Source organism: Pipistrellus kuhlii, unplaced genomic scaffold (assembly GCF_014108245.1).
Source record: "Pipistrellus kuhlii isolate mPipKuh1 unplaced genomic scaffold, mPipKuh1.p scaffold_m20_p_8, whole genome shotgun sequence".
Lineage (NCBI taxonomy): Eukaryota > Metazoa > Chordata > Mammalia > Chiroptera > Vespertilionidae > Pipistrellus > Pipistrellus kuhlii.
The window spans coordinates 34,141,666-34,169,036 of NW_023425584.1; the positions used below are offsets into that span (position 1 = coordinate 34,141,666).

Genomic DNA, 27,371 nt, shown 5'->3' on the forward strand with positions numbered 1-27,371 from the left:
CCCTAGATTAGGGGTGTCGAACTCAATCAGAGAAGGGGCCAAAATCTAAAATCCAGCCTAAATCGTGGGCCGAATGGTTTACTGAACAGTCATAAACTGTCATTGTGATGGAAACGCAGCGGAGTGCAGTGATGACGGCGCGGTGCGGGCCACATTGCAAGGCCTGGCGGGACGGATTTGGCCCGTGGGCCTTGTGTTTGACACATGTGCCCTAGATCACTAACGGTCTTGCTTGCCATGGGAGTGGATGTTGGATACCAAGCTGACCATTATCTCGGGCAGTCAGAAAACTCCAAGCAACAACTTAGAAGATGGGGCCTCTGGGGCTGTCTCAGGTCTTGGTGAGTGGAGTGTGCACTGCCTCTTCTAGTAACTCGAGGGGAACAGGGTAAGGAAAGGACCTTGCCAAGTTCTTCCAGCTGGTGAGTGGGTGTTGCAGGGCAAAGGAAAGCAACTGAAGGTGAAGCTGGATCCTGCCCATGAGGTTAGGGGCCAAGGTACATTTTCCTTTGCTCCAGGCTCCGGGAGGAAGGGCAGTTAGGGGGTATCAGCATGCAGAGGCTGCAGCCCCGCCCTCGGCAGGTGTGAGTGGCTGCCAAATGGACAGGAAGGACCCTGTGGCACTACCTGCAATGGGTCCAGATTTCCCACTAACTTCCCCTTGGGATGGGGAAGCATCCAGGAAACTTCTTGGCTAGGGTTCAGCTTACCTTACTGCTCACGGTGCACCACTGGCAGAGGAAACTCGGAATCACTTCCTAACAAGTCTTCCCAAGTGCGCCTGCTCTGAGAGCGGGCTGGGGACTCGAAGATAAGGCCCTGACAGCTTGGAGCTCAGTCTGGTAAGGAGACAGACATGGGGACAGTGGGGCCCAGTGTGCGTAAGTGGCAGAGATCATTCAAGAGCTGGGAGGGCTGGGACTAGGGAGGGAAGGCCCTTTGGCCACAAAGGTGTCAGAGTTGGTGCCCTCCAGCACACAGGACCAGATGTATCTGGATAGTCTAGGGCTGTGGTCAGCAAACTGCGGCTCTCAAGCCCCATGTGGCCCTTTGGCCCCATGAGTGTGGTTCTTCCACAAAATACCATGGCCTGGGCGAGCCTATCTTGAAGAAGTGTTAGGAGAAGTTTAAGTTTAAAAAATCGGGCTCTCGAAATTTCAATCAGTGCACTGTTGATATTTGGCTGTTGACTAATGAGTTTGCCAACCACTGGTCTAGGGCCTCTAGTGGTTTAAGATGGCTAAACATGAGGTGGGGTGGGTGAGGTGTGGAAGACGGGAGTGACTGGAGCTGAGGTCAGTGAGATACAGTCATGTATGGCTTTGAAAGCAGTGTTAACGTGAGGTCTCATCTGGAAGGCAGTGGAAGAGTGCCTGCCCAGCATGCACAAAGCACCCCATGTTTCCTTTGGGAAATCCAGGCAGTCCATGTGACTTAGATGGCGCGGGTTTGCACCCACTGCACACACACCTAGAGCTGCGTGACTCAGGTGGGGCTGTTGGGGGTCTTTGGTTGCAAGTTAGAAAGTGTTTTTTTGTTTGTTTGTTTGTTTTTTAAAGAAAGGATGGGGGCAGGGGCTGATTGACAGGGAGAACCAGATTGGGACGGCTCCCGGGTCTTAGTGGCAGACTCGATTCTCATCAGGGCACAGCTCCCAGAAGGAAGATGCTACCATCATGTTCGTGTCTGCATTGCTGACATAAACCCAAGGAATCTTGAGTAACCAGACTGGAAACCTGCCCACTGTGCATCGGAGAGTAGGTGGGTTAATAGGTCCACCATGATGACATATCTAGGATACAATTGATACCACCCCCCAAAAAACACACAAAAAAACAGAGAATGTAAGAGTCATAGACAGCCAAGTTCTGGCTCAGCCCAAACAGTGAGGCCCTCACTGGGCTCAGTTCTGTTGCTGGGGATGAGCAGGGTTTATGGAATCCAACACTGTGGATCAAGCACTGGGTTCTCCTCCTGCTATCAATATTTCTAAGTAGGCATGTGGTGATGTAGGCCTGCTGGAGACAGTGGGAGTGGCCTCGAGGCCGTGAATTCATGGTTAGCGCCACACTGGGGTACATGCCTGCTCCAAACCCTGCCCACTGCAAGCGTGCAGTGCCTGTGGGTATATGGCCAGGGCCTGGACGTGCGTCTGCTTTTCGAGCTGAGGTAGGTGTGTGGTGTGTGTGTGTGTGTGGTGTGTGTGTGTGTGTGTGTGGTGTCTAGACCTCAGCTGCTGGTTGTGTGCACTGGGTTTGCCTGCATATGCTAGCCTGTTGCTAGGTGTGCGGCGTGGCGAGCGCACTCCCCGTGACAGGGGAGCCCGGCTCGACAGGTGGGTGAGGGTCCCCCGCCTTTGGCTCCGGGGACGGTCTCCTCCGCCGCGAGGGGTGGGGGGCAGGGGCTCCCGGCTGGCGGCCGCGTGCGCGCACGCCGGGCCCAGGACGCGCCGGGTACGCGTCCGTGCGCGCGCCCCGCGGCTCCAGCCCCGCGCTCGGAGCCGCCTTCGCGGCCACAGTCGGCTTCCCGGGGCTGCCGTCGCCTCCCCGCGGCCGGGGGCTCTGTCCGCGGGGCCCGCGCCGCTCTCCCGGAGCCAGGAGGACGAGCTGAGGAGGATGTCTGGGCCCGTGAGTACCGCGGCCGCGGCGGCGAGCCGGGGGCATGCAGTGCGGACGGAAGACAGTCCCGGGCCAGCCCCCTTCCCGCGGGCGGATCCAAGCCCGGCCCGGGTCTCTGCCTCGGACCCCGGCCCCGGCCAGTCCCTCTCCCAGCCCCCACTGCAGGGAGGGAGGGGAGGAGAGGGAGGGCACCAGTGAGCGAGGGAGCCGGAGCGGGGCGCGAGCAGCCACTGGTTCGCTTGGAAACGGTTGTCACAGCAACGGGGTTTCGCTCCTCGGTAACGCGACTGTGGGGCGGCGACACCCTATCCCAGCCCTCCCCCACCCCATGCGGGGCCTCTGCCCCCAGTCCCAGTGGGAGAGGGGACTACCCCTCTTACGGTTGGGGCGGGGGACTTGGCCCCTTTGGCCCGTTTGGGTGTGCCTGTCTCCACAACCCGTCGAGGGTGGGGGTGGGGAGGTGAGCACACCTTGGAGCAAGATTCGGCTCCCACGTGGCTGCGGTCCTCGCAGCGGGGCTCCTGGGGTGGCAGAGGTAGAGGGGAGCCCTGGCAGGAAGAGGCATGGAAGCTGGATCCGGATCCCGCCACCCCCACCGCCACTACCACCACCTGCCTTTGAAATGGCCCAAACCCGAGCTGGGTACCCCATGTTCCTTACCAGGGGAGAGGAAAGAAGCTCGGATCTCTCATCCTCGTGGCCAGGGCACGTGCTGGGCCGGTGGTGGATCTGGACTACTCATTCCAAGCCAGGACTCTGCAGGGAGGGGTGGGAGCAGCGTGTGCAGGGCCAGAGGAAAGGACTTCGCTGACCCCAGCCCATTGTCTGGATCACAAGTGTCCCTTTCTTGTCTGAGCACAAAGCCCAAACTGTGCTGGGTGGCATGCAGGCTGGCCGCAGGCTGGCCAGGGCCATATGGAGATACCCTGGCCCAGGAAGCTCCTTTGGAAGGAGAATGGCAGCAGAGTCAGAGGAAGTGACCTCTGGCTCCCTTCCCAACCTCCCCTGGTGTCAGTGTACTGGGGAGAGAAATGCCCTCCAGCCGGCTCTCCTGGGTCTGACTCAGCAGATGCCATCCCCTACTGACCACAGGCCTCGACCACAACCGCCACCCCTGGCTTCCCCTTCGCATCCAGGGTGGTGTCCGGGGCACCAGGAGAGACCATCATCCTGGGCATCTGAGATGTTGGCACAGATGTCCGTGGATGAGTGGTGCCCTGAGTCAGGCCCAAGCCTCCTTCCCCAGACAGTAGGCCTTTGGAATTATTCACAGGCCCTGTGCATTCCCTTTCTGCTCAGGGTGAGGCTCTGCATCCATTATTCCTAAGCCTTACGGCAGTTGTGCAAGGTAAGTTTATTACCCACATTGTGGCACTGAAGGTGCCGGAGGCGCAGGGAGGTAGTGACTTGCCCAAGGTCACACAGCCAGTCAGAGTGGAGCGAGGATTCCAGGCTCTGTTGGCATCGCCCACTGCGTGCTGCACATCTCTTGTGAGCCAGGGAGGAAAGATCTGAGGAGCTTCCTAGAGGAAGATTCTTCACCTTCTTTCACATTCCTCCAGTGAGCAAATGCAGTCTTTCCTGCCGTGGTACACCTTTCCTTCTCCCAGAAATAGCCAGCGTTTGCTCCCTTAGATGCTCCAGAGGACTGTTCTGCTGCCAGGCTGGCTCCCACCCACCCTCCCTCCATTTTCTCTCTCTGGGGACGACCAAGCAGTGAGGTCTGCCTCAGCATCCTGGGAACTCCCGAGGTTCTAGTGCTTTGTTGTTGGCCTGATCACACAGCAGCTGTGGGAGAAGGAATTTAGCGAAGAACGGCCCTATCGAGTGCTGGCCCTTGTGGGTGCTCAGTCTAGCTCAGTGGTTGGAGACCCGAATGCCTCGAGGGCCCAGGATGAGGAGTGCCAGGGAGCTACTCACCACAGTCAATGTCACCAGGTGAGAATGTGGCCTAGTCTGACCAGATTGTCCAATTTTCAAGAGGAGGCAAAAATCCAGGCTTTCGTGTATAAACTCCTGGTATTTAAATGTTGGCAACTAAATATTTTTTTTAAATTGATCGTGGTCCAACAAAACACACCCATGAGCGTTGTTCAGCCTGTGAGTCACGAGCTGAAACCTCTGGCCCGCAGTAAAGTGATGGCACCTTTTGCCGGACCATGCCAGGCTTGTGTAGATAGCACCATGGTGTGGTTTTCACATATGAGCCTTTTGAGGCTGCAAGATTCTGGCATTTGGTTTGTCACATGCAGCTGTGTACTCTGATTTTTTTTTTTAAATATATTTTTATTGATTTTTTTACCGAGAGGAAGGGAGAGGGATAGAGAGTTAGAAACATTGATAAGAGAGAACATCGGTCAGCTGCCTCTTGTACACCCCACACTGGGGATGTGCCCGCAACCAAGCTACATGCCCTTGACCGGAATTAAAACCTGGGACCCCTCAGTTTGCAAGCCGACACTCTATCCACTGAGCCAAACCGGTCAGGGCTACTCTGGTCTTGAAGCATTTTCACCTCCCTCATCAGTTGTGTTGCCATGGTGCTGCCAGGCAGGCTTCATCATCCCTGTCTCACAGGTGAAGAGTCTTCAGCTCAGGCATGAGAACAGCTGGGATCAGGTCACACGGACCCGGCAGGGCAGGGAAGAAGCAGGATTTGAACTCAGGGCTCCCCTATCAATGCTCTGTGTGCTACACCAGGCCGCCCCTCAGAAGAGCGGATCCTCACCCCACCCCCCACCCACTACACCCCCAATTTGTAGTTAACTCCCTCGGAGGGACAGATCTGAGTACAATAGATACTGACCGAAGTAAGGTCTCTGTGGCCACAAGCCCCTGGGGCTCCTGTCTCTGCTGTCCTATTTGCAGTTCCCCGAGCCTGGGATCCATGGCCCAGGACCATGGTTGGGTCACAGAGATGCTACCTACAGGTACTGGTGCCAAGCTAGTACCTTGGCCTAGCTGGGAAGGAGGTTGTGGCCAGCTCCATGCCTGGCTGACTTTGGCAGCTGGGACACTTCCCATCATTTCTCTCTGGCCTAAGTTCATCTGTCTTGGTGTGGGAGGAGTGAAAAAATGTCACCAGCGCCTTCCTGAAATGCCCTTCTTGCCAGGACAGTGGACTTGGCAGTCACCTGGGCTTCACGGTGTGGGCCTAAGGCGGCCCCAGCTTCTTGTCTGTAGAACAGGGATGGCAGCAGCCACCTTCTGGGTGTCACTGAGATACCGAATGAATAGAAAGAGGCTAGCAGGGAGCCTGGCGTGTGCAAGGGCATGCAGGACAGGCTAGCAGCCACTTCCTTCTTTTTTTCTTTTTACTATAAAGCATTTTTAACTTTATTTTTTATTGAATTATTGGAGTTACATCAGTTAATAAAATTATATGTTTCCAGTGTACAATTCTATAATACATCATCTGTATATCATGTGCTCACCATCCAAAGTCTGGTCTCCTTCCATCACCTTTTATCCCCTGTTTATCCTCTCCTACTGGCCACTACCGCCTGCAGTCACCACCCTATCCTCACTCCTCAACACACTCTGCTCCCTCTCCCCTCTGTCCCCTGCTCTGAGTTCCTGTCCCTTCACTTGATTGGTACCTTTAGCCTCACATGCAAGAAACCTCATGACCAGAACCTCAATTGCCTGGTGTTTCTTCTACCCACACCAGAGGCCCTGGCAAATGCTAAGGACATAGATATGTGGTCCTCAACTTGCTCATAAAACAACCTGCAAGGACCAAGAGCTGGGTGATGGCCTCTCTCTGTGACATTTTGATGAATGACTGACATTCCCAGGAATGAATTAGATGCAGACCCAGCTCTTGAGGACTTCCTTGTCCCTACAGCTAAAAGACCAAATAGGTAACCAGACACCTCCAGTCACTCCTTCAGCAAGTGGTTTTTCAGCTACTGTGTACCAGGTGATTAAGACAGATACAGCCGCTGGTGTTGGACACAGGCCACTGTAGGACACTGAGATACATAGGGCTTCTCACTCAGCCTGGGGTGAGGTGGCTCAGGGCTGACTTGTCCAGGGAAGTGACAGGTGAGGCTGTGAAGCTGAGCAGTGAGTGCTGGGGCAGGAAGAGCGAGGATGTATTACAGGTCCCTTGGAGAGAGAAAGCAGAGCTGTAGGCAGCACAGAACGGAGCCCTGAGAGGTAAGGCTGAAGAGATTTTGGCAGGAGCTCATCTCAGAGGCCATGATCTAGGTTAGGGGTTCTCAAAGTGTGCCCCCTGGACCATCAACAACCAGCACTTGCTGGGAATTGGTTAGAAATGCAAATTACTAGGCCCGACCCCAGACCTGGGGCGAAGCCCAGTACTCTGTTTTCACAAGCCCTCCCCGTGGCTCTGAGGCTTACTCCAGTTTGAGAGGTTCCCATCTAAGTGTGTGAAAGAGCTGGACTGTCTCCTGAGACAGTGGGAGTTGTTGGAGGGTTCAGGCCAGAGAGGGCCCTGGGAAAAGGGACAATGTGGAGAGGGGGTAGGCTGGGCAGGAACATGGCACAGACGTAAGGACAGTGGTGGCAACCATGGTAATAGGGGCCTACGTGAGAGTTGCTGGTAGCCTGGCCAAGGCAGTGGCAGGGGAACCAAAGGAAGTGGAATGTGAAGACACACTAACTACACTGAGGGTAAGAACAACGGGATTGAGTGGATAGAGTAACCGGTGGGCCCTTTGCTGAGGGAAAGGGCCCAGTAGCAGATCTTTGGGGTCTGAAGTTGGGTGCTGGGCTTCTTCAACCTACAGGGCTGCAGTTGGTCCAGAATGAGACAGCTAGGTGAGCTTGGGTGTCATTTAATCTCTTTGAGCCACGTGTTCTCGTCTGTCAAACGGGGAAAGTGCTAGCGGTTCTCAGGGTGACTGCGAGAACGACCTGTGATATCCAGCTCTTGTCAGGAACACCCTGGGGACACTCACATCTCCTCATCCCCAGCTCAGAGCCTTGAGAAGCACTAACATTTGTTGAACATCTCCAAGCCCTTTGCACAGATTAGCTCCATCTTCACCAGGACCATTGAGGAGGACCCCGAGGCAACATGGAGTTTAAGAAACTCACTGCCCTGGGTCTTTTACCTCCTGCTATGCTGCCAGTGAGCATGTGGCCTCAGAAAACTGTACAATCCAATGTGCTCACAAACTTTACAAATAAATCAAGATAGAATCCTAAAAAAAAAAAAAAAATGTTCAAATAACCCACAAAAAAGGTAAGAAAAGAGAAAGAGGAAACAAATCATAAAATGACAAACTTGAGGATGAGTCCATCTGAACTAGCACAGCCAGAGTCAGACACAGAGCAGGGATTTGGTATGAACAGTCTGGAGAGGCTGGGGAAGGGCTGTGTACAAGAGGCTACAGCAGGGTCTGCTGGAAGCATGACGGAGGCCCAAGGAGCAAAGGGACAGCTTGGGGAGCCTTGGAGCAGCTTGGCCTGGTCAGGAAGTGAATTTGGAAAGGCCTGCAAGAATGTCCTGATGATGATGTATTGAGCACCTACTATGGGGGAGATGAGATGGACTGAGAAGATAAGGGGCAGGAGGCAGGCCTCAGGCAGGGTTGGTGCCAGAGGGTCAGCTCAGCTGTAAGACTTCCTCTCATGGACACACAGTGGCCTAAAATGCAGCCATGGTTCCTGCCTCCTGGCTGAGGGGCCACAATGGCACTCAGCTGGTCTTGGGTGTGGCCTGCCCCAGTCTGTTCTAGTACCCAGCTGGCTGCACTGGGCTCCTGAGAGCAGGGTCTCTGTTCTTTTTTCCTGGTTAACCCTGGAGCTGCCATCAATTTCTCCACCACCATGTAGCCTTTTCCCACTCTCGAGCTGAGGGCTGAGGGCCCAAAGGGCCAGGGCCTTGATGGGAAAGAACAAGAAGGCACATTTTGGCTACACGCTGCCCAGTGTCCCTCTGGCTGCCAAGTCCTCATGTACAGGTGCACACGCACCAGGCTTTTCATGTACAATTCAGTTGTCATGTAGGCGAAGGTGTTTTGACAACAGACTTTGAATTCAGACTCTGGCTAAATATTAGCTTTCCCCTTATTAGCTTTGTGACTCGAGACAAGTTCATTTCCTTGTCTGAACTGGTCTCACCTATCAAATGGACCCCCCACCCCGATGAAAAAGTGCTGGTGAAGATCACACAAGATTCTGCATGAAAAGAGCCTACAAGGCCTGTCACACAGTATATAGGCCTTGGTAACTATTTCTAAATTCGGCTAAGCATCACCTGCAGCTGCAGAAGTGCCTTTTCTGACCCAGAGCTGTTCTTGCTCTGCAGGCTAAGAGGCCCCCTAGTTAGTACTGACTTCCTCGGAGCATTCCTGAAAATTCCTGTGGGCTCAGGAAAAGGAGAACAACGGATTAATTTAACTCCCAGTGACTGGCAGCATCGTGTTTTTATCAGGGCTTCGTCGCCATGGCAGCCTCATGGCAGGGTTGTGGAGGGGGTGGGTGGAACTATTGTTCCTGCCATTGTCTGTTCTGGAATGCAGGCCCAGGATAACGGGACTGGCACAGGCACCAAGCGGCACATGGCACAGGCAGCTGTTTAGTCTGACAGGAGCCCTCTTGGGGTGGCCTGTGCCCTGGCTTCCCCCCAGCTCACTGCCAGACCAGTCTGAGATGGCTTGATGTGGAGCCCTCAGGTTGGGGCTCAGGCCCTCCCTGGCCCCCAAAGCTGAATGTGTTCATTGGCCATGTCGAGGGTAGGAGTGTCCACGGGAAGAGGTCTCACAACGTGGCTCAGGCAGCACTCTTTCACCCAGGCTAGGATGTTGTAGTCAGGGTTGGAGTTAAATTACAGCGCGGCCACCTGCTATCTGCACAGCGATTTGCTTTCCCCTTCCTTATCTTTAAAATAGGAGTAATTACAGTTACCCCAAAGGGTGGTACTTGAAAGCCCCTGGGTAAAAGGCATTCAGGAAGGGCTCATTTCTGTTCTGCGGGGGTGATGAACAGTCGCCTGCCATCTGTCACTCCACCGACAGGGTCCCCTCCTACATACCTCTTAGGAGGCAAGGGTCCCCTCTCCACCCTGGCTGTGGAGAGGAGTTGGGAGGAGAGGGGCCCATCTGGAGTGATGCGGGACCTGGTGATACTAAAGACTTTCCTCCCCTTTGCGGAAAGGGAAAGGAATTGAGGGGAAGCGATCCAATGGCCTGGAGCCAGAAGGACAGGGCCAAGTGGGACTAAGCAGGAGTGGGAGGAGGTGAAGAAACTGGGATCTGGCGGGTGGAGGCACATAGAGGGAAGGAAGAGGGAAGAGCTCCCGGTGGGAGGGTATTTGGCAGGACAAAGGCAGATGCAGCGGGAACTACCCGCCTCCGAGCTCCCGCTGCAAGAACGGGCGACAACCCGGGAGGTCGCGGTGCGGGCTGGGATGCAGCCTGGGGTGGGAGCGGGTACAAGACCTAGAGCTCCTGGGGCTGCTAGACACATGCATAGGGCTGCAGATAGGCGCCTGTGGTTGGTTGTGTGGCTCTAGAAGGTGGGCCACCCTTTCCCCGCCGCCAAGCAACCAAGCGGTGCCCAGGGGATACCAGTGGCGAATCTCCCTTTGCGCAAAGGTCGAGTCTGGCCTTCGCGCGCCCCCTGCTGGCCTCCCTGGAGTTCCCTCAGCTCAGCCGCAGCGGCCGAGTCCCAGACCCGGGAAAACCCTACCAGGGGAAACCTCGGGGTGTGACGTCACCCTCCTCGGTGACGTCACCTCCCCCGGGGAGTTTGGGGGTTCCGACAAAGGAGGCATCCCCGGGACTGCACAGGGCACCGGCAGGGAGGTCGTCGGGGGCTGCAGCGCGCCTTCACCGCGCCTTATGTCTGTCCCATAGGTCCCGCGCGGCCCCGGGTGAGGCCTGCCCGCTCGCCCGCCGGCACCATGGGAAGGAGCGGGCACCGATGCTGCTGCCCCCCGCCGGCGCGCGCAGGACTTGAGCCTCGCCGCGGGCAGCCCCCGGCCGCAGGTCCCCGAGTGACGCTGGCGGCTCCCGGGAGCGTGGCGCGGGCCCGGGGCCACGTAGAGGAGCCCAGTGTCCAGTGAAGCTGCCGAGGACCCGCCGCCCGCGCCGCCGCCGCCGCCATGGTTATGTCCCAGGGCACCTACACGTTCCTCACGTGCTTCGCCGGTTTCTGGCTTATCTGGGGGCTCATCGTCCTCCTGTGCTGCTTCTGCAGCTTCCTGCGCCGCCGCCTCAAACGGCGCCAGGAGGAGCGACTGCGTGAGCAGAACCTGCGCGTCCTCGAGTTGGAGCCGCTCGAGCTCGAGGGCAGCCTGGCCGGGAGCCCCCCGGGCCTCGCGCCCCCGCCGCCACCGCACCGCGGCCGCCTGGAGGCGCCGGCGCACGCGCACCCGCACGTGCACGTGCACCCGCTGCTGCACCACGGGCCCGCGCCGCCGCACGTGCACCCGCACGCACACCACCACGCACTGCCGCACCCGCCGCCGCCGCACCTCTCCGTGCCGCCCCGGCCCTGGAGCTACCCGCGCCAAGGTAAGTGCCGGCCCGCGCCGGCGGCGAGCGGGGTGGGCGGGGCCCCGGACGCGGGCTGCCTCGGGTCTTCCATGGACCGGTGGCCCCAGCCTCGGAGGGCGCGGGCTGGGCCCGGCGTTGGCTAAGGTGTCTGCGGGAGGAGGCTGGCGACTTGGCTAAGGTTTCCGCGGGAGGAGGCTGGCGACGGGCGCCCTCACCCCTTCGGATCACTTCCCACTCCACAGCGGAATCGGACATGTCCAAGCCTCCGTGCTACGAAGAGGCGGTGCTGATGGCCGAGCCGCCGCCGCCCTACAGTGAGGTGCTCACCGACACCCGCGGCCTCTACCGCAAGATCGTCACGCCCTTTCTGAGCCGCCGCGACAGCGCCGAGAAGCAGGAGCAGCCGCCGCCCAGCTACAAGCCGCTGTTCCTGGACCGAGGCTACACGTCGGCGCTGCACCTGCCCAGCGCCCCGCGGCCCGCCGCGCCCTGCCCCGCGCTCTGCCTGCAGGCGGACCGAGGCCGCCGCGTCTTCCCCAGCTGGACCGACTCGGAGCTCAGCAGCCGCGAGCCGCTGGAGCCCGGAGCTTGGCGCCTGCCGGTCTCCATCCCCTTGTTCGGGAGGACTACAGCCGTATAGTGGGGTGCCCGGCGACCCGAGCCCCAAGAGTAGACTCCTGGCCTGACTGCTGCGAGGCTTTTTAAATACTTCCCTTGGACTGCGGGTGGTGGGAGGGATTTCTTACCCCATTTGTTACATTTTGAGGATAATAAAGGTGTGTGATCTGGTTTGGTACAAGCGGAGGGGACACCCACTGCTTGCGTGCAAAGCTCTGGTGGCCAGGTGTGCCTGGGCCTCGGCAGGAGGAAAGCTGAGTGCGCTTTTCAGCTAAGTGGCCCGAGGATGCAGAACTAAACCTGAGGTCAGCCTGCTTCCCCCAAGAGCCTCAGACTCCATCTTCCCTGCCCATGAAACCACGGTTAGGTGCCCCTGTGGCCTTAGAGGTGGGGAAAGTTGGGGAAAAGGGGTCAAGGGCAGGCGGCCCAGCAGCAGGCCCAGAGGGATCTGGATTTCTTTATTAACAGACATGAGCACGACCCGTTACAGAAGTTTGTGCTTTCCAAAAAACAGTTACTGAATGTGAAAAAGGGACCCAAGCAAAGAAGGGAGTTGGGGAGGGGCCACCCACGCCCTGGGCCCCACCCATAGCCCTGACCTGAATGGGCCTAAGGCCTCCAGCCTGGGACCCGCCCAGCAGGAGGGGGCAGGAAAGGGCTGGGAAGCTGAGCTGCCCCAGCTGGGCCTGCTACTTCCTTAGGGCCCAGGTGGGCAGAGGTCAAGAGACGGGCAGGGAGGGGGTCCCAGGGAGCCAGAGCCCGAGAGCCATTTATTGCCATGTTTTCAAATTTCGTGCAAAATATCTGAAGCCCTGGACAAAGAATACAAAGTGATTTTTTTCCAAGAAACATAAAACTAGGAAAAGTGGAGGGCCTTTTCCCACCAGAGCTCCCCCTCACCGGGCCCCACACAGGGTGAGGCCTCCACCCTGGCCATCTGAGTGAGCACAGGGAGGGCTAAGCGCTACAATCCGGACCGGGTGGGGGAGGGATGGAATTTGCAACAACATCTCAACTACCAACGGGAGGAAAACCAGTCAACTGTACAAGTCTCCTATCAACTCTTTTTTTAAAAAAAGGAAAGAAAAGCTGTAAAAGTCAGGCCCTGTGGGCAGGGAGGCGGCCAAGTCCCCGGTCAGGGCCAGAATCTGGAGTGGGTGCCAGGCGGAGCGTCTTGGAGTTCAGGCGCGGCGGGCCATCCGGGCAGAGGCCAGCGCAGGTGGATGCTCGTGGCAAGGACAGCCTGAGGGTGGGCGCCACTGCTAATCGCCGCCCTCGAAGCCCTCCTCCGCTTCCGGGACTGGGTCTGCATCCCAGCAGGTGATGTCAATTTCTGTGGCGATGGAAAAAGAGGGCAGGTAAGGAAATGGCCAGCGGATGTATCCCCCTGGGAACTGTGCCTGCCCACACGTAAACCCACCCTAATTCTGACCCATCACCCACACCCACACTGCACTACCTGGAGGCTTATTGTAGAACACAGGAGGCGGAGCCTTTGCACACAGATCTTCTGATTGGGCGAACTCCTCCTCCTGTGATTGGCTGAAGTACCCCTCACTGGCCTGCAGAGGAAAGCAGCAGGTTATTATATGTGGCCTCACCCTGCAAGGCTAGGGCTCACCTGCCAGGCCAGAGGCAGTTTCTCCAGCAACCAGTGATTCCACCGCGGTGGCCAAGAAAACAGACACCTGACTCAGTAACAAAAGCAGAGCTGGCCCAGGGAAGGGGAATGGAAAACAGCTTCCCCCTAATAAATGTGGGTCACAGAGAAAGGGGGTACTGTTGCAAGCCTAAAACACTCAGGGTCAGCCCCCTTCTCAAGCCCTGACTTCCAACCACCAGGATGCCCTGCCCTACCTGAGTCCCCTCCTTCTGGGTGGTCTCGCCATTGGTCAGCAGGTGGGGCTCCGGCTCGGGCTCCGGCTGCGGCTCCTGATCCAGCTCCTCTACAGCAGAGGGTGGAGTAGGGGCCTGGGGGGCAGCCAGGGGCTCCCCTTCTACTTCCTCTTCTGGGTCACAGAAGGTGGCTGGTGGCTCAGGCAGCTCATCAAAATTGAGGAGACTGGCACAGACTTCACCTGCTGGTGGCAGTGGCTCCTGAGCACCCTCATCCAGCAGGGACACCTCCGCCAGAGTGACCTCAGCACCTGAGGGTGCTGAGGGAGCCCCAGGCTCAGCCGGGGGTGCGGAGGCGCCATCCCCGTTGTCAGGCCATAGGTCAATGAGGCTGGCAGTGGCAGGGGCGACAGTGTTGGCAACAGCGGTGTCAGCAGCAGCAACGTCATCGGTTTCAATGGCAGCAGCTGCCAGGGTGTCGGCTGCGGTGTTGGCTACGGCAGGCTCTAGAGGGGCAGCCAGGACACCCTGCTCAGGGGCCCCCATGAACATAAAGTCCTCTATGGGGCTGCCTTGCCCCTGGGGAGGCTCCCGTGCCTGCGGGGCCTCCTCCACGGGGCCAGCCCAGGCCTCGGGGGCTGCGGCTCTGGCCTCCTTGCTGCTCCCTTCGCCCTCCAGGCCGGGGCCAGGCTCCTGGGTCTCTGTTACAGAACAAATGGAGGAGACAGATGTGACCAGCTCCACCGGCGAAGGCCACGGACAGGCACAATACCTACCCTGTCATGCACTGAAAATCTGACGCCCTCCTGGAAAGAAGGCCTCCATGAATAGCTCCATGCAGAGTACCCTCCAGCACCCACCGGGCCCTGCTGCCCCTTGGCCTAGTGTCTGCAAGGCCTGTGTCCTCCTCCATGGAGAGACACTGAGGCTAGGAGGGTAGATCTGACTGCCACACCAGGGCTGCTCCCTGCCACAGCCACCTCCAGGGCAGTGCAGTTTGGGTGGTGGGTGGCCCAGGTGCCTGGGGAGTTGTTACCGTGGCCGCCTGGGTTGTTCAGCATGGGGACTGGTGAGAGGCGTGGTACAGCGAGGGCCCCTCACTTACCTTGGGTTTGTGGAGGTGGTGGCGGTGGAGGAGGAGGCTGGGAGGACGTGACCTCATCCAGCGCCCGCTCGATCTGCTCAGAGACCGGGGTGGAGGCTGTGCTGGAGTCGGAGGGGCTCCGGGTGGGGATGGGGGTGGGTGCCATCCTCCGGTGACTGTCCAGGTGGCCGCCTGTGGAACAAACCCCCAAGGTTAGTGAGGGCCAAGAAGCCAGGTGGGACCAGGACTGTACACCTCAGGGCCTGGCCAGCATCTCTTCTCTGGAGTCTGGGTCGGGGCTGGGAGCTCCCCAGGCTCCCCAGGGTCCAGGCCACAACTCCAGACCCTGTAAGCCAGGCCCCTGGGGTCAGTGCCCCTTCAGGGTCAGGGAAAAGAGGCAGGCAGTACCTGCTCCGGGGCAAGCACCAGAGATCAGTGGTCAGGCTGGGGAGTAAGGGCAGGGGTGCTGCTGGGAAGAGGGGCCCCTCTTACCCCCCTGCCGAGGCCTGGGGCTGCTACCTACATGGGAGGGAGGAAGAGAGGTTTGGGGTGCGGTGACAGGTGATATAGGGAAAGGGAGTCCGTGGAGGGGAAGAGGAGGAAGAGGAGGAGGAGGAAGGCCCACTGTCCGATGCCTTTATGAAAGGGCAGTACGGACGACCTGCCGAGAGAGACAGACAGAGAGAGAGAGAGAGAGAGAGACAGAGGACAAGAGAGGGTCAGTCTCCCCCACCCCCGCCCCAAGGCCTCACCCACCCCCAGAGCTGGCCCAGGATTTCCAAGCTGCCTTTGGCCAGGGCACACAATCAGCCAAGCTGGGCTACAGCCTCCAGCACCAGCCACGAAAAGCAAGGAGCCAGCCTCTGCGAAACACACAGCCACGGACAGCCTGCCCCACCCCTGAAGCCCCTGCACAGGCCAAGCACACACAGGGGCAAACACTCCGCCCAGCAGACAGGGAGCAGCAGGGTGCTTCTGGGGAGGCAGAAGCTACAGTGAGAACCCTGACGGGGAAGCGGGGTGCAGGCTCCAGGGCTGCCTCACATGCACCACAGCCCTCAGGCAGGACCTGCTTCCACCCCAGCAGGGCCGCTGCCTACGCCCAGGGGCGTGCCTTAGCCCATGCCAGAGCTGCCTAGATGGGCCTCTTGCACTGCCCGCTGCTCAGCCAAAGCCCAACATTGACCATCTCCTCCCCAGCCTTCTCAGTGCTGCCACCTGGGAGGCAGTGGGCGGGAGCACGCTTGACGAGCCACCTTGCCTTCTCCCAGGGTCCTTGGGCAAGGCTTCTCTTCCAAAACATGGGGTCAAAGAGGCTCAGGGCAAAACCCGAGTGGGGGTCAGGAGGGGGCGGGACCTGGGACTACCTGGCCTATGATTGAAGGGCGAGGGCACATCGCAGCTGCCCACAGAGGCCGATGCGACTCGTTCCTGCTGCTTGAAGAACTCCCGTGGGTTGTCAGGCCGCTGGGCAATGATGGCCGCTGCCTCCTGGGGGCACAAGAGAAGGATCGGAGTCAGGCTGGCCAGGCTGAGGCAGTCCCTGTTGGACTCAGCTGCCCTGTCCCCCAACTCTCACCTCTACCTCCGATTCTGACTTCTTCATCTGGGTCTCTTCCTCTTCATCCCTCCGGTCACCCTAGGAAAGAAAGAGACAGTGTCCTGGGCACCCCCACCAGGAGCTCTTGCTTCTTTACAGCCCCATGTTTCCTCCCTAATCTGGCAGGAAGAGACTTGCAGGTGGCACCTCTGCTCCCTTTCCCACCATCACACAGCTCCTTCTCTCCATCCACAAGGCCCTCAGCCACCTCATCTCCAGCCTGGACAGGTGTCTGGGCACCCAGCTCAGCTCCTCCTGCTCCTTCTCCCCAGATCCCCAGTCTTCCAGGAGCACTCCCTGCTTTGCAGCCAACTTTTCATAAACCTCCTAACCCCAGGATCTAGCCAATAGCCCTGCCTGAATTTCAGCATCATGACTGAGCTTTCCTCATTAACCTCCCTCCACCCCGACTTGGCCCACATTCCCCTCCTGCTGCCTGACCTCACCCCTGTCACCTCCCCAACAACCCCACACACCCTGAGATATAGATCTAGTTATCAGCATGACATAATAGTTTTCATCCCTGGAACATGCACGCCATTTACCACTTGGTATGGGAGATGAACCTCTCTCTCCTCAAACGCCCAGCCCCCACCCCAGCTCCAACTCTTCCTGCTCCTGGCCTCGGCTGGGGCACCGCCTCCTGGGGAAGAGGTCCCTCGCCCATCCAGGTCCTTTCCTTCTCTGGGTCCCCAACGTGTTCTAAGCACACACCACAGGCTACACTGTGTCAGAAACCTCCTGTTTCTGGGGTCAAGTCCCCTCCCCTTGGTGGGTGACACAGGATGAGAACTCAGGTCTCTCTGTGTAGCCAGCATGAGGTTGAGTTGGCGTTTGCTCAGTTGAATTCACAACACCAAAGCCTCTTAACAGTGTCCCCTGCTGCTCCCATGGCAAAGGAGGCAGGAAGGACTGAGGGGGGACAAAAAGGTGCAGGTACGGCAGTAATGGGGCTCCTGTTTTTGAGCACACGCATAAGCTATCGGGTGCATTAGGAGAATGCCCTTCAAAGTGTCCCCCTTCAAGAGGGCTGTCACTGCAACAACTTCGTGTCTTCCAGAATGAAGTCTGGACTCTTCTGACCTTGCTCTATTTTTCCCAAATCCTCCTGCTGCCACTGGGCTCCAGTCAGTCTCCCGGCCTTCCCAGAATGGACATCCAACCAGCTTTTTCAGACTCTGTCCCTGCCTAGTATAATCTCCCTAGGTTCCTCTGCTTCATTTAGAAAAAAAAAAAAAAAAAAAAAGAGGGAAAAAATAAAAGACCAGACTTGGTTTACCACCTACCAACGATGTGGAAAAACACTGAAACAAGTTAGGGCTGTGGGTAGGAAGAAGATGCTGCTGTGCCTGAGCATCTTAAGCTCAGGCATAAAGGGAACTCAGAAAAGATTTATTAGGAGAGGAAGCATTTCATAGTTCTAAATTCCGAAGTTCCTCACATGGGATCTTCCTTAGAGGACCTGAACTCGTAAGGTCACTGTCACACGAGCCACAGGTGAAGGGTCAGATGGGACTATAAAGGTGCAAGTTCCTTAAGGTTTTGCCTGAAATGTTGATAATTAGTGCAAGATCAGCTCAGAGGGAAGCCTATACTATTCTCCCTACTTTGTGTGTGTGAAATTTCCTATAAAAAGCTTTTTCATAAAAGCCCTTGCTCTGAATGGACAAACTAATGTGGTATATAGATACAGTGGGATGGCATTAGCCTTAAAAAGGAAGGAGACATCCTGACACATGGATGAACCTTGAAATTATATTGAGTGAAGTCAGTCAGTCACCAAAGGAAAAATTCTGTATGATTCCACTCATGTGAGATACCTAGAAAAGTCAAATTCATGGAGACAAAGTAGACTGCTAGGGGCTAGGGGGAGGGGAGAATGGGGACTTGGTGTTTAATGACAAAAATTCTGGAGATAAACTGTAGTGATGCTTGTACAACGTAAATGTATTTAATGCCACTAAGCTGTACATTTGAAATCGGCTAAGATGTTACATGTCCTGTTATGTGTATTTTGACACAATTAAAAATAAAATATCTGGTTCATTTCATCTTGTTCATCTTCATCACCATATTCTTTAACACCTGGCACAGGCAGGTGGTGGCAAGGGCTTGTTGAATGAGGCTGGAGCTTACATCCAGAGGCTGGTGGGGTTGGTAGCATAGGATAGCCACTTAATGCCAATGCCTGCAGGTGGTCCTGCCCCCTCCCTCCTCATCTCCTGTGGATGTGGCCCTGAAGCTCCTTCGGGTCCCCAAGGCCCAATGGATCTGCCCATCATAGTCCCAATCCAGACAAGTACCACCCACCTCCCGCCCTGAACTATATCTCACCACTGAATGACCTGAATTCAAAGCATGAGGCTTTTCAAAGGGCCAATCCACAGGCCCCATGGGACACCCGAATGTTTGAAGGTTCAGACAGCCTCCCTGAAGGAGACACTACACACACAGGGTATTAGATGCTCAGAGCACCAGCCAGGTTCATTTGTGTGGCTCTTCAGCACTAGTGTTGTGGGGACCAGGTCTGCAGCCCCAAGTGCAGAAAGCATGTCTAATCCATCTGAGCCCCTCAAGCCTTGCTGGGAGGGGACAAGGGAGCCTGGTCAGTGAGGGTCTGGATCAAGATAGATTTTCCTCTTTCAGTCTAAAGGAGAAGCTTCTCCAAGTTTCACGTAGCCAGGGGCCAGATCCCACGTGATTGAGTGGCAGACCTGACACTTCATGGCACCCCAAGGAGCAGTACCCAGAAGCCACTGATCTCCCCAAGAGGCCCAGGAGCACAGGGACCACCCACATTTCCCTAACCAGGAGACTGGAAGCCCGGGTTAAGAACTTACGAAGATAGACTGCTCGTTTAACCGCCTCTTGGCCTCCTCAGCTTCTAGAGTCTGCTGTTTCCTCCTGAAAGGATAAGTGAGCGTAAGTGGGCCTGCACCTCACGGAGGCCCCCGGGGACCGGCCTGGGGCCTGCGGAGGGGCGGGGCCGGGCACACCTGTGCTCTTCGATCTGCTGTTCCCTCTCTCTGTAGCGCCGTTCCCGCTCCTCCTGCTCTTGCCGCTCCTGCTCCATCCGCTCTTGCTCAAACCTGAGTCTCTCATCCAGGGCCTTCTTCCGCTCCTCCTCCTTCCTCAGCTCTTCCTCCTTCTGCAACCACCCATGCAAGGCAGAGTATAGGCCCTGAGCCTGGGGACCCCTGAGCCTGGGGACCCGTCCCACCAGGCCATCCTAACCCAGGGCTGGTGAGGTATGGGTTCTGAGAAGACCTGAGTCCTCTGGGCATAAGCCTCACTCTTTCAGCTGGGGGGCGGGGACCCGGGATGGGACACACTCTTGAGGGAGGGACTTGAGGAGAGAATCCTAGAGCTACTCCATGGGGTCAGGTCAGCTCAGCCTGCAGGCTGGGGTCGGGGTCCACACCTTAGCCTGCTCCCAGAACTGCTCGCGGTTAATCCGCTTCATCTCCACAGCGGCGTCCGTCTTCTGGTAGGTGGTGCCCTGCAGGGTCAAACGGCCTGGTATGAGCCCCGAGAGCAGGCCGGGTGCTCCTGGAGGTCCTACCGGGAAAGGCTGAGGACGGAGAGGGCGGGGGTGGGAGAGCCCTGGGCAGGGCCAGCTGGCCTCGGGCACACTGACCACCGGCTCGGCATTCTCATCCTCGCGCAGCCGCAGCCGGTGCAGCACGGGGCTGGAGAGCCGGGCCAGGCCGTTGGAGAGCCGCTGCCCAATGGCGCCCGCATCTATGTCTTCCACGCTGCTGGCGTTCACAATCACATCGACGCCCTGCGGCAAGAAGGTGTGTTTAGGCAGCACGGCTCCCCCCCACCTCCGTCAGCACACAGACCCTGGGCGGCTGGTCCCACCCCCGCTCGCACCTGGAAGAATTCAGCCACCTTGGCCACGTGGCTGGCACAAGCACATTTTCGGGCATCAGGCACATCTTCACCAACCTGCAAAGCACCCAGCACAGAGGGGGTTGAGCGAGGACAGGAAAGGATAAGAAGGGCCTGGTACAGTGGGGGTTCTCTCCGGAGGTGTCCGAGGCGGAGGGTAACTGTTGTGGGTCTCAGCTCCCTGCCCAGCCCGCAGCTGCATACCCAGTTGATGAGCACGTATTTCGGCAGCGCAGCCTGGGAGTCCTTGACGCTGCAGAAGCCGTACATCACCTTCTGGTTTTCAAAGTGGCCTGAGAGTTCCTGCAAGCCCCCGTCTGGAGGAATTAGGAGGCATCAGGACTCCCTTCTCCTAACCCTTACCCACAGCGGGCCTGGAACCCAAAGGAAAGACTCCATTGTGGGCTCTGCAGGCACTGCCCCCCTCCCCCACTTCTCTCCACCCTCACCCTCCCCCCACCAACCTGGAGGCCCCAAGTTCTGTGCTGGTGCGAGAAAAAGTGGCAGGCAGGCACCAGCTTTGCCTTTGAATCCTCAGGGCCTGATTTGGGGTAGGACTGAGGGAATGCTTGTTCTTCACACATCCTCATGACACACTGGTGCCCGGGGAGGTACAAGAAAGCCTTTGGGCTCTAGAGAAAGTGAGGGAGAACTGGGCCATCCCCACAGGCCCCCGCCCCACAGCGGTGTGATGTGGGCTGTGTGACTCTCCTCGCTGAGGCTGCCTTCTCAACATCAAATAGGAATCAAGGCTCCCTCCCCCCCCCATCTCACCCCCCGGAGCTTAGGGATGATCAGGAAGGACACCTGCCAGACAAGTGAGGGTCTGCTGGACGCAGGCAAGGAGGTGCCCAGGAGCCAGGGGACCTACAGCCCAGCGGGTGGGGAAGAAAACAAGCAGAGGAGCGGGGAGGAAGGGCTGAGAGAAGACAAAGGAATGGCTGGAATTCTTACCTCCTGATGCTGCAAGCTTGAGGTCATCTGAGCCATCCTCATATGTGTACAGCGCCCTGGGGAGAGGGAGTGGTGATTCTTAGAACTGTCAAGGCCCAGGCTGCCAATTTTGGGTGGGGACAGCTCTAGGGAGGAGGAGGAGGGACACAGAGGGGGCAGGACAGGAAGGGGGCTCTGCCCCAGCCCTCACTGCCTGACAATAGGGCCAGGAACTATTTCTGGAGGGGGAAGCCCTGAGACCGGGTAGAGGGACGCCTGGGTTAGGTGGGGAATAAACAATGGGGTTCGGGTAGAAATCACTGTCCATGTCCTGGGAGCTCTGGTCCTGGCAGCCTACAACTCAGCAAGCGGGTGTGCTCGGAGATTCCAAGGCGATGGTTCCTTGGTTACTGTTCCCTGGCTACCACGCTCCTCATCGCCCATTGGCTGTTGCCAGGCGTGTCTCGGTACCCATCGCCCCTCCCCTCACAGCAGGGAAAGGGGAGGAGAAAGAACCTGGTGCTCACTCTGATCAGGGCATCCCCTGGTAACCATGGCAACCCAGCGACTGGCACATGACTGGCCCACTCCAACTGCAGACTCCTGAACACAAAGGACCCCAGGGACACACCCTCAGCCTTAATCTCTGTCTCGCTGAGATGTGGGTGAGGTAGCCCAGGTCGCTCTTGCCCAGACTGTGGACCCTGGTTGCTCTTACTCTCCTGGTCCTCCAGCTCCTCGGCCCCCTCTGCCCCCTCTGCGCGGCGGAGGCCCTGGCCTCCTGGGACCGCCAGCCTTTCTTTAGCCTTAGCTTCACCAGAAAGCTGACTTAGCAGCCTTCCTCGCTTTTTTCCTCCTTCCTAGCTTTTTCGCCCCAAGTGGCAGTGGCACAGCATCCATTTCACAGAAGGGGAGGCGGAGATGTCTGTTTCTGAGGATCCCTTTGGGAGAACAGGCCTGGGGCCAGGAAGGAAGGCCTTGTTCCAGGGGCTCCAGAGGGCTCAGTCCCCTCCCCATTTCCCTATTGCCAAGACTAGGAGGGGTGGTGGGAGCACAAGGGGTCCGGACAAGAGAAAGGGAGAGTCGGTGGGAAAAGCAGGGAGAGAGGAAGAAAGAGAAGACAAGAAGAAAGGGATAAAGAGGAAAGGAAGGAGAGAGGAAGGGAAGGGAAAGAAAAAGAGGGGAGAGAGGGAGGAAGCAGGAGAGCAAAAAGGAGGGCCTGGCCTAGCCCCACGAGGTCAGCACAAGTCACTGCTAAGGACACACACACACACACACACACACACACACCCCGGTTCCCAGGACCCTCCCTCCTGAAAGGGACACAGGTGGACTGTGAGGGGGGAAGCTCTTGGCCCAACTGTTGCCCGGGCCCCATTGCTGGCAGCTGCTTCCCCCGAACAGCTGTCCCACCACCTGTCCGGCTGCCCTCGCCCACCACTGGGAACAAAGGGCCCTCAGAGAAGCAGGATCTGTCCTTCCCAATCCCGAGATGAGAAACTGAGGCCGCACTCTGAGACCCTGGTTCCCAGACACTGCCTTAGGCTGCACATGTCCCAGGGGTGAATCTCGGCCTCTCGAAGGCTCTGGGGGCCCTCGCTCCTCCCAGGGACGCCTGCCCTGCCCTTTCCACCCTCAGTCCGTGCCGACCTACTTCCCGGCATCTTTCTGACTCCGGCCACAGCCCTGACCAGGCAGAAACCATAGCTAACTCCCAAGAGCCTTCGGTCCTGAGCTCTCCCCACCCGCCCTCCCCGCTGGGTTAACCTGGATGGCTCCCTGATGCCGAGCACAGCTTTGAATATGTCCCACTCTTGAGACTCTGTGTATGTGGTTCCCTTCGCAGAAGAGCGAGGTCTGTTTCTCCACCCCACGCCACGCTCGGCAGAAATCCCTCAGGGTCCTGATGCCAGACCTCCAGGAAGCTGTGTGCCTCCCCACACCACTGACGCCATCCCAGCAGGGAGGGGAAGAGGCACCGGCCCACCCCGGATCTCACCGACCCAGTGCTTCTCAAACACAGCAGAGGCAGCCTGGGCCTGGGCAGCACAAGGAACCAGGAGTGAGGGAACCGGGACTCCATGTCACCAGCTCCAGGCCCTGGTGACAGACACTGCCGTGAGCCTAAGCTTCGTGAAGGCGGACATCTGACTCAGTCAGCCAACACACTTCCCCCTCTGGGTTCAGGATCCAGCATACAGCAGCACCAGTAGGCATTTGTAATATCGACGCAAACTCTGAGAAACCATCTAGACCAGAGAAACTGGAAGAGGTAGGAGCTGGCATATGACAGCTCCAAGGGGTCAGCTGAGGCCCAAGGCGGAGGGCAGGGAGAGCCCTCCGGACAATCGCAGGCTCAGATGTGAGAGATGGAAGAGCCCTGGAGGTCCCAGGGATGGCGGAGCCAATCCCCTCTTCTTCGTTTCTTCTTATTATTATTTTTAAAGTGTTTATTGATGTGAGAGAGAGAGGAAGGGAGAGGGAGAGAAACATTGATGGGAGAGTGGAACATAGATGGCAGCCTCCCCCCTGCTGGGGATGGCGCCTGCCACGGGGCATGTGCCCCAATGGTGAATCGGTGACGGGAAGACACTCAACCAGCTCAGCCACACTAGCCAGGGGCCCCCTTCTTATTTTCAAGAGGACCAGAGAGGAAGGAGTTCTTGTGCGGTCACCCCGAGTCATGTCACATCCAGGGCAACCCTGGCTCTTCCTGAGGCCCCCCTCCCCGTGGCTGGGCAGTGGTCCATTTCAAAGGCGAGGGAGAAGGAGGACAAGCCCCCTTTACCCAGGCAGCAATCTCACCCAAGACACCTTCCTCCAGCCTCTGAGAACAGGGTCCGCTCCCGAGTCCTGAGACCCCACTGTAGCCCCAGCTCAGGGCCCCCACTGCAGAATGTCATCTTCACCCCTTTTTACAAAACGCCATCTCGGCCCTGGGGAGTGAGCAAATGTGTGCACAGGCAAGGGTACATGTGTGCATCTGTGTGTCCCACACAAAACCCAGATGGGAAGTGACGCATGCCAGTGATGAATAACTAGTTTTGGCCACATGGATCCTGCTCGGGGATGGGAGCCCAGGGCTCTGCTGAGCAGGAGGTGGGCCAGCAGTGGCCTCCGGAGTTCTGCTTTTGGGAAGTTAGGGGCAGTGATAGGGTGGTAGACGGTACCCCTAGACGGAGGGCGAGGGGGGCATTCTGAGATGGACCACGCCCCTTCCCAGGCAGGGCCCATCGTATCCCAAGGCCACCTCCTCCACCCGGCCACGCTGGCCCCTTGCCCTGAACTCTTCCCATGATCTCAGCCCCCAGGAGCAGGGCTGGGACAGCGGGCTGGCCTCTCCTATGACTGACCTGCAGAACATGGGAGCTTGTCTCCCGAGTCCATCTCGCCAGGCAGGCCTGGCCACCCGCCAGTGCTGCAGCATCATGGCAGGGACGCCTGGCCACCGGTCCCCTCCTCCAGCCCTCAGGTCACTATTCCTACCGGAATGCCCTCCCTACTTGGGGAAGGCCAGCCAGGGGAGGTCCCTCGGGCCTGCCCTCCCCCTGTGCCTTGGTATCCTGCCTGCCAGCGGGAGTAGAGGTCTGGGAATAGAATGAGTATTTTGGGGGTGAATGGTTCCTGAATGGGGCAGTGTGGAACCCCTTGGCTTGCTCACCACCCTGAGGAGCCCAGCCCCAGGCAGGTGGTCCACCCTCCCAGCTCACGGGGAGACAATAGCTGTGGAAGGGAAGGAGGGCACGCCAGCTCCTCCCCCACCAGGGAGCTGGGAGCCCCTTGCACTGGCGATGTGGCCGAGGGTTCAGCAGATCTGCTCAGCTCTTCACCCCTTCCTGGGGGCTCCCCCCAGGCCTGAGCGACCGGGGGCTTCCTCCCGGGGTCCCCAGGCGGCCCTCGGGGCGGGCAGTCCGGCCCCCTCGGCGTCTCCCAGTCCAGCCGCCCAGTCCCTGAAATCCCCGTCGCCCCTGCCTCCTCCCCCGCGGCCCCGGGGAAGAACAGGAGTCCCCGGGCTGTTGCCATGTGGCAATGAACCTCTTTCCATCACACCCCAACTCCTCCGGGAGGCCCCCCCGGTGGGCGGGGCGCCGGCCCCTGGCCCTCCCCGCTCCTCCCCCGCCCGGCGTTCCTTTGTGCCGCGGCCGTCCGGCCGGCCGAGCTCCGCTAGCTGGGTCCCCGCCCCGCCCCGCCCGGCCCGGCCCGGCCCGTGCCCGCTCCGAGGTAGCGAAGGTGCCCTTGGCCGGCCTGTGCACACCTGTCCCCGGGGCCCGGGCCGGGGGATGGGCTCCTGCAGGGCCCCGAGCCCGGGCCACACGACCGGACCCCGCGCGCCCCCGGCCGCGTCCGGCCCCCTCTCCCCATCGCTCCGGGCGGCAGCGCCCAGCGGGACCCCGGCCCCTCCCCCGGCGCACAAAGGCACCCCCTGCGGTCCCCCCTCCGGGCCGCCGCACCATCTCGGGGTCCCCCCACCCCCCGCAGCCGAGTGGCGGGCAGATGGAGACAAAGGCGCGGCGGCGGGGACAAAGGGCCGGCGGGGGCGGGGGGCTCACCAGTCGGCCGCGCTCTCCTCGCGGATCACCTCCTCGTACGCCGCCAGCAGCTCCAGGCGGTGGCCGCTGAAGCTGACGCCGGCCATGCTGCGGGGCGGACCGGGCCGAACGGCGGATGCACAGACGGACAGACGGAGGAGGAGGAGGGAGGGGAGGAGGGAGCCGCCGCCGCCTCGGAGCCTCTGCAGCGCTGCGAGCGGAGAGCCAGCGGCCGGGGGAAGGGAGCCGGCCGGCGGGGGGCGGGGGGCGCTGGCTCCGCCCGGCTCGTCCCTCCGCCTCGGTCCTAGCGCCGCCCCGGCCCGGCCCCGGGGGAGGCCCGCCCCCCCTTCCCGGCCTGCCCCGGGCGCCCCCGCGCCCCTCAGCCAGCGCCCTTTCTCCCACGCAGCTCGGTCCCCCGGTTCTCAAGGCCTGTCCCGCCGGCGTCCCAAACCCTCACCTACAGGGGCCCCAGCCTAGGTGCTCAGCCTCCTCCTCAACCCCAAACCCGGCCCCGGCCCCAACCTCACCGACTCAGTTTCATTCTTCTTATCAGCTCCCAGTCCAACCCCAAACCCTCTTCACTTCAATCCCGCCAGCCTCAGCCCTTGCTTAATTTATCTGTATCCGGGCTTCATCCCCATCCCTGGTCCATCCCTACCCCCCAGCCCCAAGCCACAAAGCACACGGCCCATCTGCCGCCCATCTGCACCTCTGAAAGGCCCATTCCTTGTCCATCAGGTCACTGCCCATTGCCATCTGCATCCCAACCCCCAATTCAGCCAATTCCTTTCCCATCCCAGCAGCTCCAGCCTCAGTCCCAACTCCATGCTTAACATGCCCCCCCTCCCCCAATTCATGAAACCCCATCCCTAGCGGCCCCCTCTTCAGTCCAGTCTGTCCTGTTCCCATTCTGATCCCAGTTCCCAAACACACCCCTCCATCCCTACCTCCTAGACCATTCCCAGCCCCAACTCACACCCTTAGCCCAGCATTGCCATCCTCTCCCACCGCCTCTGCCCCCACCCCTAGGCTGAGCCCCCTCCCTACCAGCTGCCTCCTGGGCCCTCTCAGAACCAGCCAAGGAGACCCTTTGCCTTGTCCCTAAGCTTCAAGCCTTCCGGAGCAGACTTCCTTCTGGAACTAGCATCTGAGTTCTGAGTTGGCCAAGACACATAAGAGAGTAAGTAGTTGTGTGTATTGATCTCCAGCAGCCGTTCCCAGTGCTTTAGAGGGCAGCCCTCTTAAAATCCAAAACATTTCCCCAGACCCCTGCCTGGGAAGCTCTGTGCCCGCTATGCCCATGAACCCCTGGCCCTGGCAGTTTCTCCACAGCCCACACTTGGCACGAGGTCAGAGGATTTGGGAGAGGGAGGAGACCCCACAGCAGGGCCAAAGCGACCTGGGACAAGTAGGTAGAGGGATGTTGGGCCTCAGCCCGAGGCACAGAGCTGCTGAGTGATAAAGTCTGCACGGGAACCCACGTCACTACAGCACACCACAGACCCTCCTCGCGGCTAGCCTGGCCTGGAATGCGGTCAGATGTGGTTCCCCAGGCTACAGCCAGCTGGAGGGGGTAGGGCAGGAGTCAGGGAGTAGGTGTCCTGGACAAGGAGGGTGTAGCCAGTGCAGCAGCATCCATGGTCAGGCATCCTTGTTACATAAAATCCCTTAAGGCCGAGAGCCGAAAGAAAAAGGCTGACAACTCTACGTTGTATCAAGAGTTTATTAAGGGAACTTACAGATGAGATGCATCTTGGGCGGCAAGATGAGGTGGCTACTGTGTGTGCC

At 58.9% G+C, this 27,371-nt stretch overlaps 3 protein-coding genes across 7 annotated transcripts in view; 2 read left to right on the plus strand and 1 right to left on the minus strand.

Annotated features, from left to right (window-relative positions):
- Positions 1–10,927, plus strand: part of GRK6 (G protein-coupled receptor kinase 6) — a 27,759-nt gene extending 16,832 nt beyond the window's left edge. The window contains exon 16 of the mRNA XM_045576799.1: positions 10,791–10,927. Coding sequence (XP_045432755.1) covers positions 10,791–10,838 — 48 coding nt within the window. The 3' untranslated portion in view covers positions 10,839–10,927. The remainder of the gene's footprint in view (positions 1–10,790) is intronic.
- PRR7 (proline rich 7, synaptic) lies at positions 1,910–11,888 on the plus strand. Of its 4 annotated transcripts, none has more exons than XM_045576801.1 (3): positions 1,910–2,169; positions 10,448–11,107; positions 11,332–11,888. In XM_045576801.1, exons 2-3 carry the CDS (start codon positions 10,696–10,698, stop codon positions 11,727–11,729), a joined length of 810 nt encoding a protein of 269 aa, XP_045432757.1. In that variant the 5' UTR covers positions 1,910–2,169; positions 10,448–10,695; the 3' UTR covers positions 11,730–11,888. The 4 variants fall into 4 exon arrangements, with proteins under 4 accessions (XP_045432757.1, XP_036279167.1, XP_045432758.1 ...); XM_036423274.2 differs by lacking the exon at positions 1,910–2,169 and adding an exon at positions 2,447–2,627; XM_045576802.1 differs by lacking the exon at positions 1,910–2,169 and adding an exon at positions 3,438–3,966.
- A 561-nt stretch (positions 11,889–12,449) lies between these two features.
- DBN1 (drebrin 1) lies at positions 12,450–25,845 on the minus strand. Of its 2 annotated transcripts, XM_036423244.2 has the most exons (15): positions 25,605–25,845; positions 21,076–21,131; positions 20,326–20,438; positions 20,104–20,178; positions 19,865–20,011; positions 19,649–19,726; positions 19,224–19,375; positions 19,068–19,131; positions 16,207–16,266; positions 15,995–16,118; positions 15,151–15,288; positions 14,649–14,819; positions 13,565–14,244; positions 13,167–13,269; positions 12,450–13,040 (listed from the first exon to the last, which is right to left on the minus strand). In XM_036423244.2, the coding sequence occupies exons 1-15, from the start codon at positions 25,688–25,690 to the stop codon at positions 12,970–12,972; spliced, it is 2,118 nt and encodes a 705-aa protein (XP_036279137.1). In that variant the 5' UTR covers positions 25,691–25,845; the 3' UTR covers positions 12,450–12,969. The 2 variants fall into 2 exon arrangements, with proteins under 2 accessions (XP_036279137.1, XP_036279139.1); XM_036423246.2 differs by lacking the exon at positions 15,151–15,288 and having other exon boundaries at positions 25,605–25,843.
- Between the last annotated feature and the right edge of the window lie 1,526 nt (positions 25,846–27,371).

What these genes read in the sequence shown, in the direction of transcription:
- PRR7 (XM_045576801.1), top strand. Translation starts at nt 10,696, where the DNA reads ATGGTTATGTCCCAGGGCACCTACACGTTCCTCACGTGCTTCGCCGGT. An exon ending in CTGGAGCTACCCGCGCCAAG is followed by an intron (nt 11,108 to 11,331) that starts GTAAGTGCCGGC and finishes CCCACTCCACAG; the next exon opens with CGGAATCGGACATGTCCAAG.
- DBN1 (XM_036423244.2), bottom strand. Translation starts at nt 25,690, where the DNA reads ATGGCCGGCGTCAGCTTCAGCGGCCACCGCCTGGAGCTGCTGGCGGCG. An exon ending in AATACGTGCTCATCAACTGG is followed by an intron (nt 20,179 to 20,325) that starts GTATGCAGCTGC and finishes GGTGCTTTGCAG; the next exon opens with GTTGGTGAAGATGTGCCTGA. An exon ending in ACCACCTCCACAAACCCAAG is followed by an intron (nt 14,245 to 14,648) that starts GTAAGTGAGGGG and finishes GTTCTGTAACAG; the next exon opens with AGACCCAGGAGCCTGGCCCC.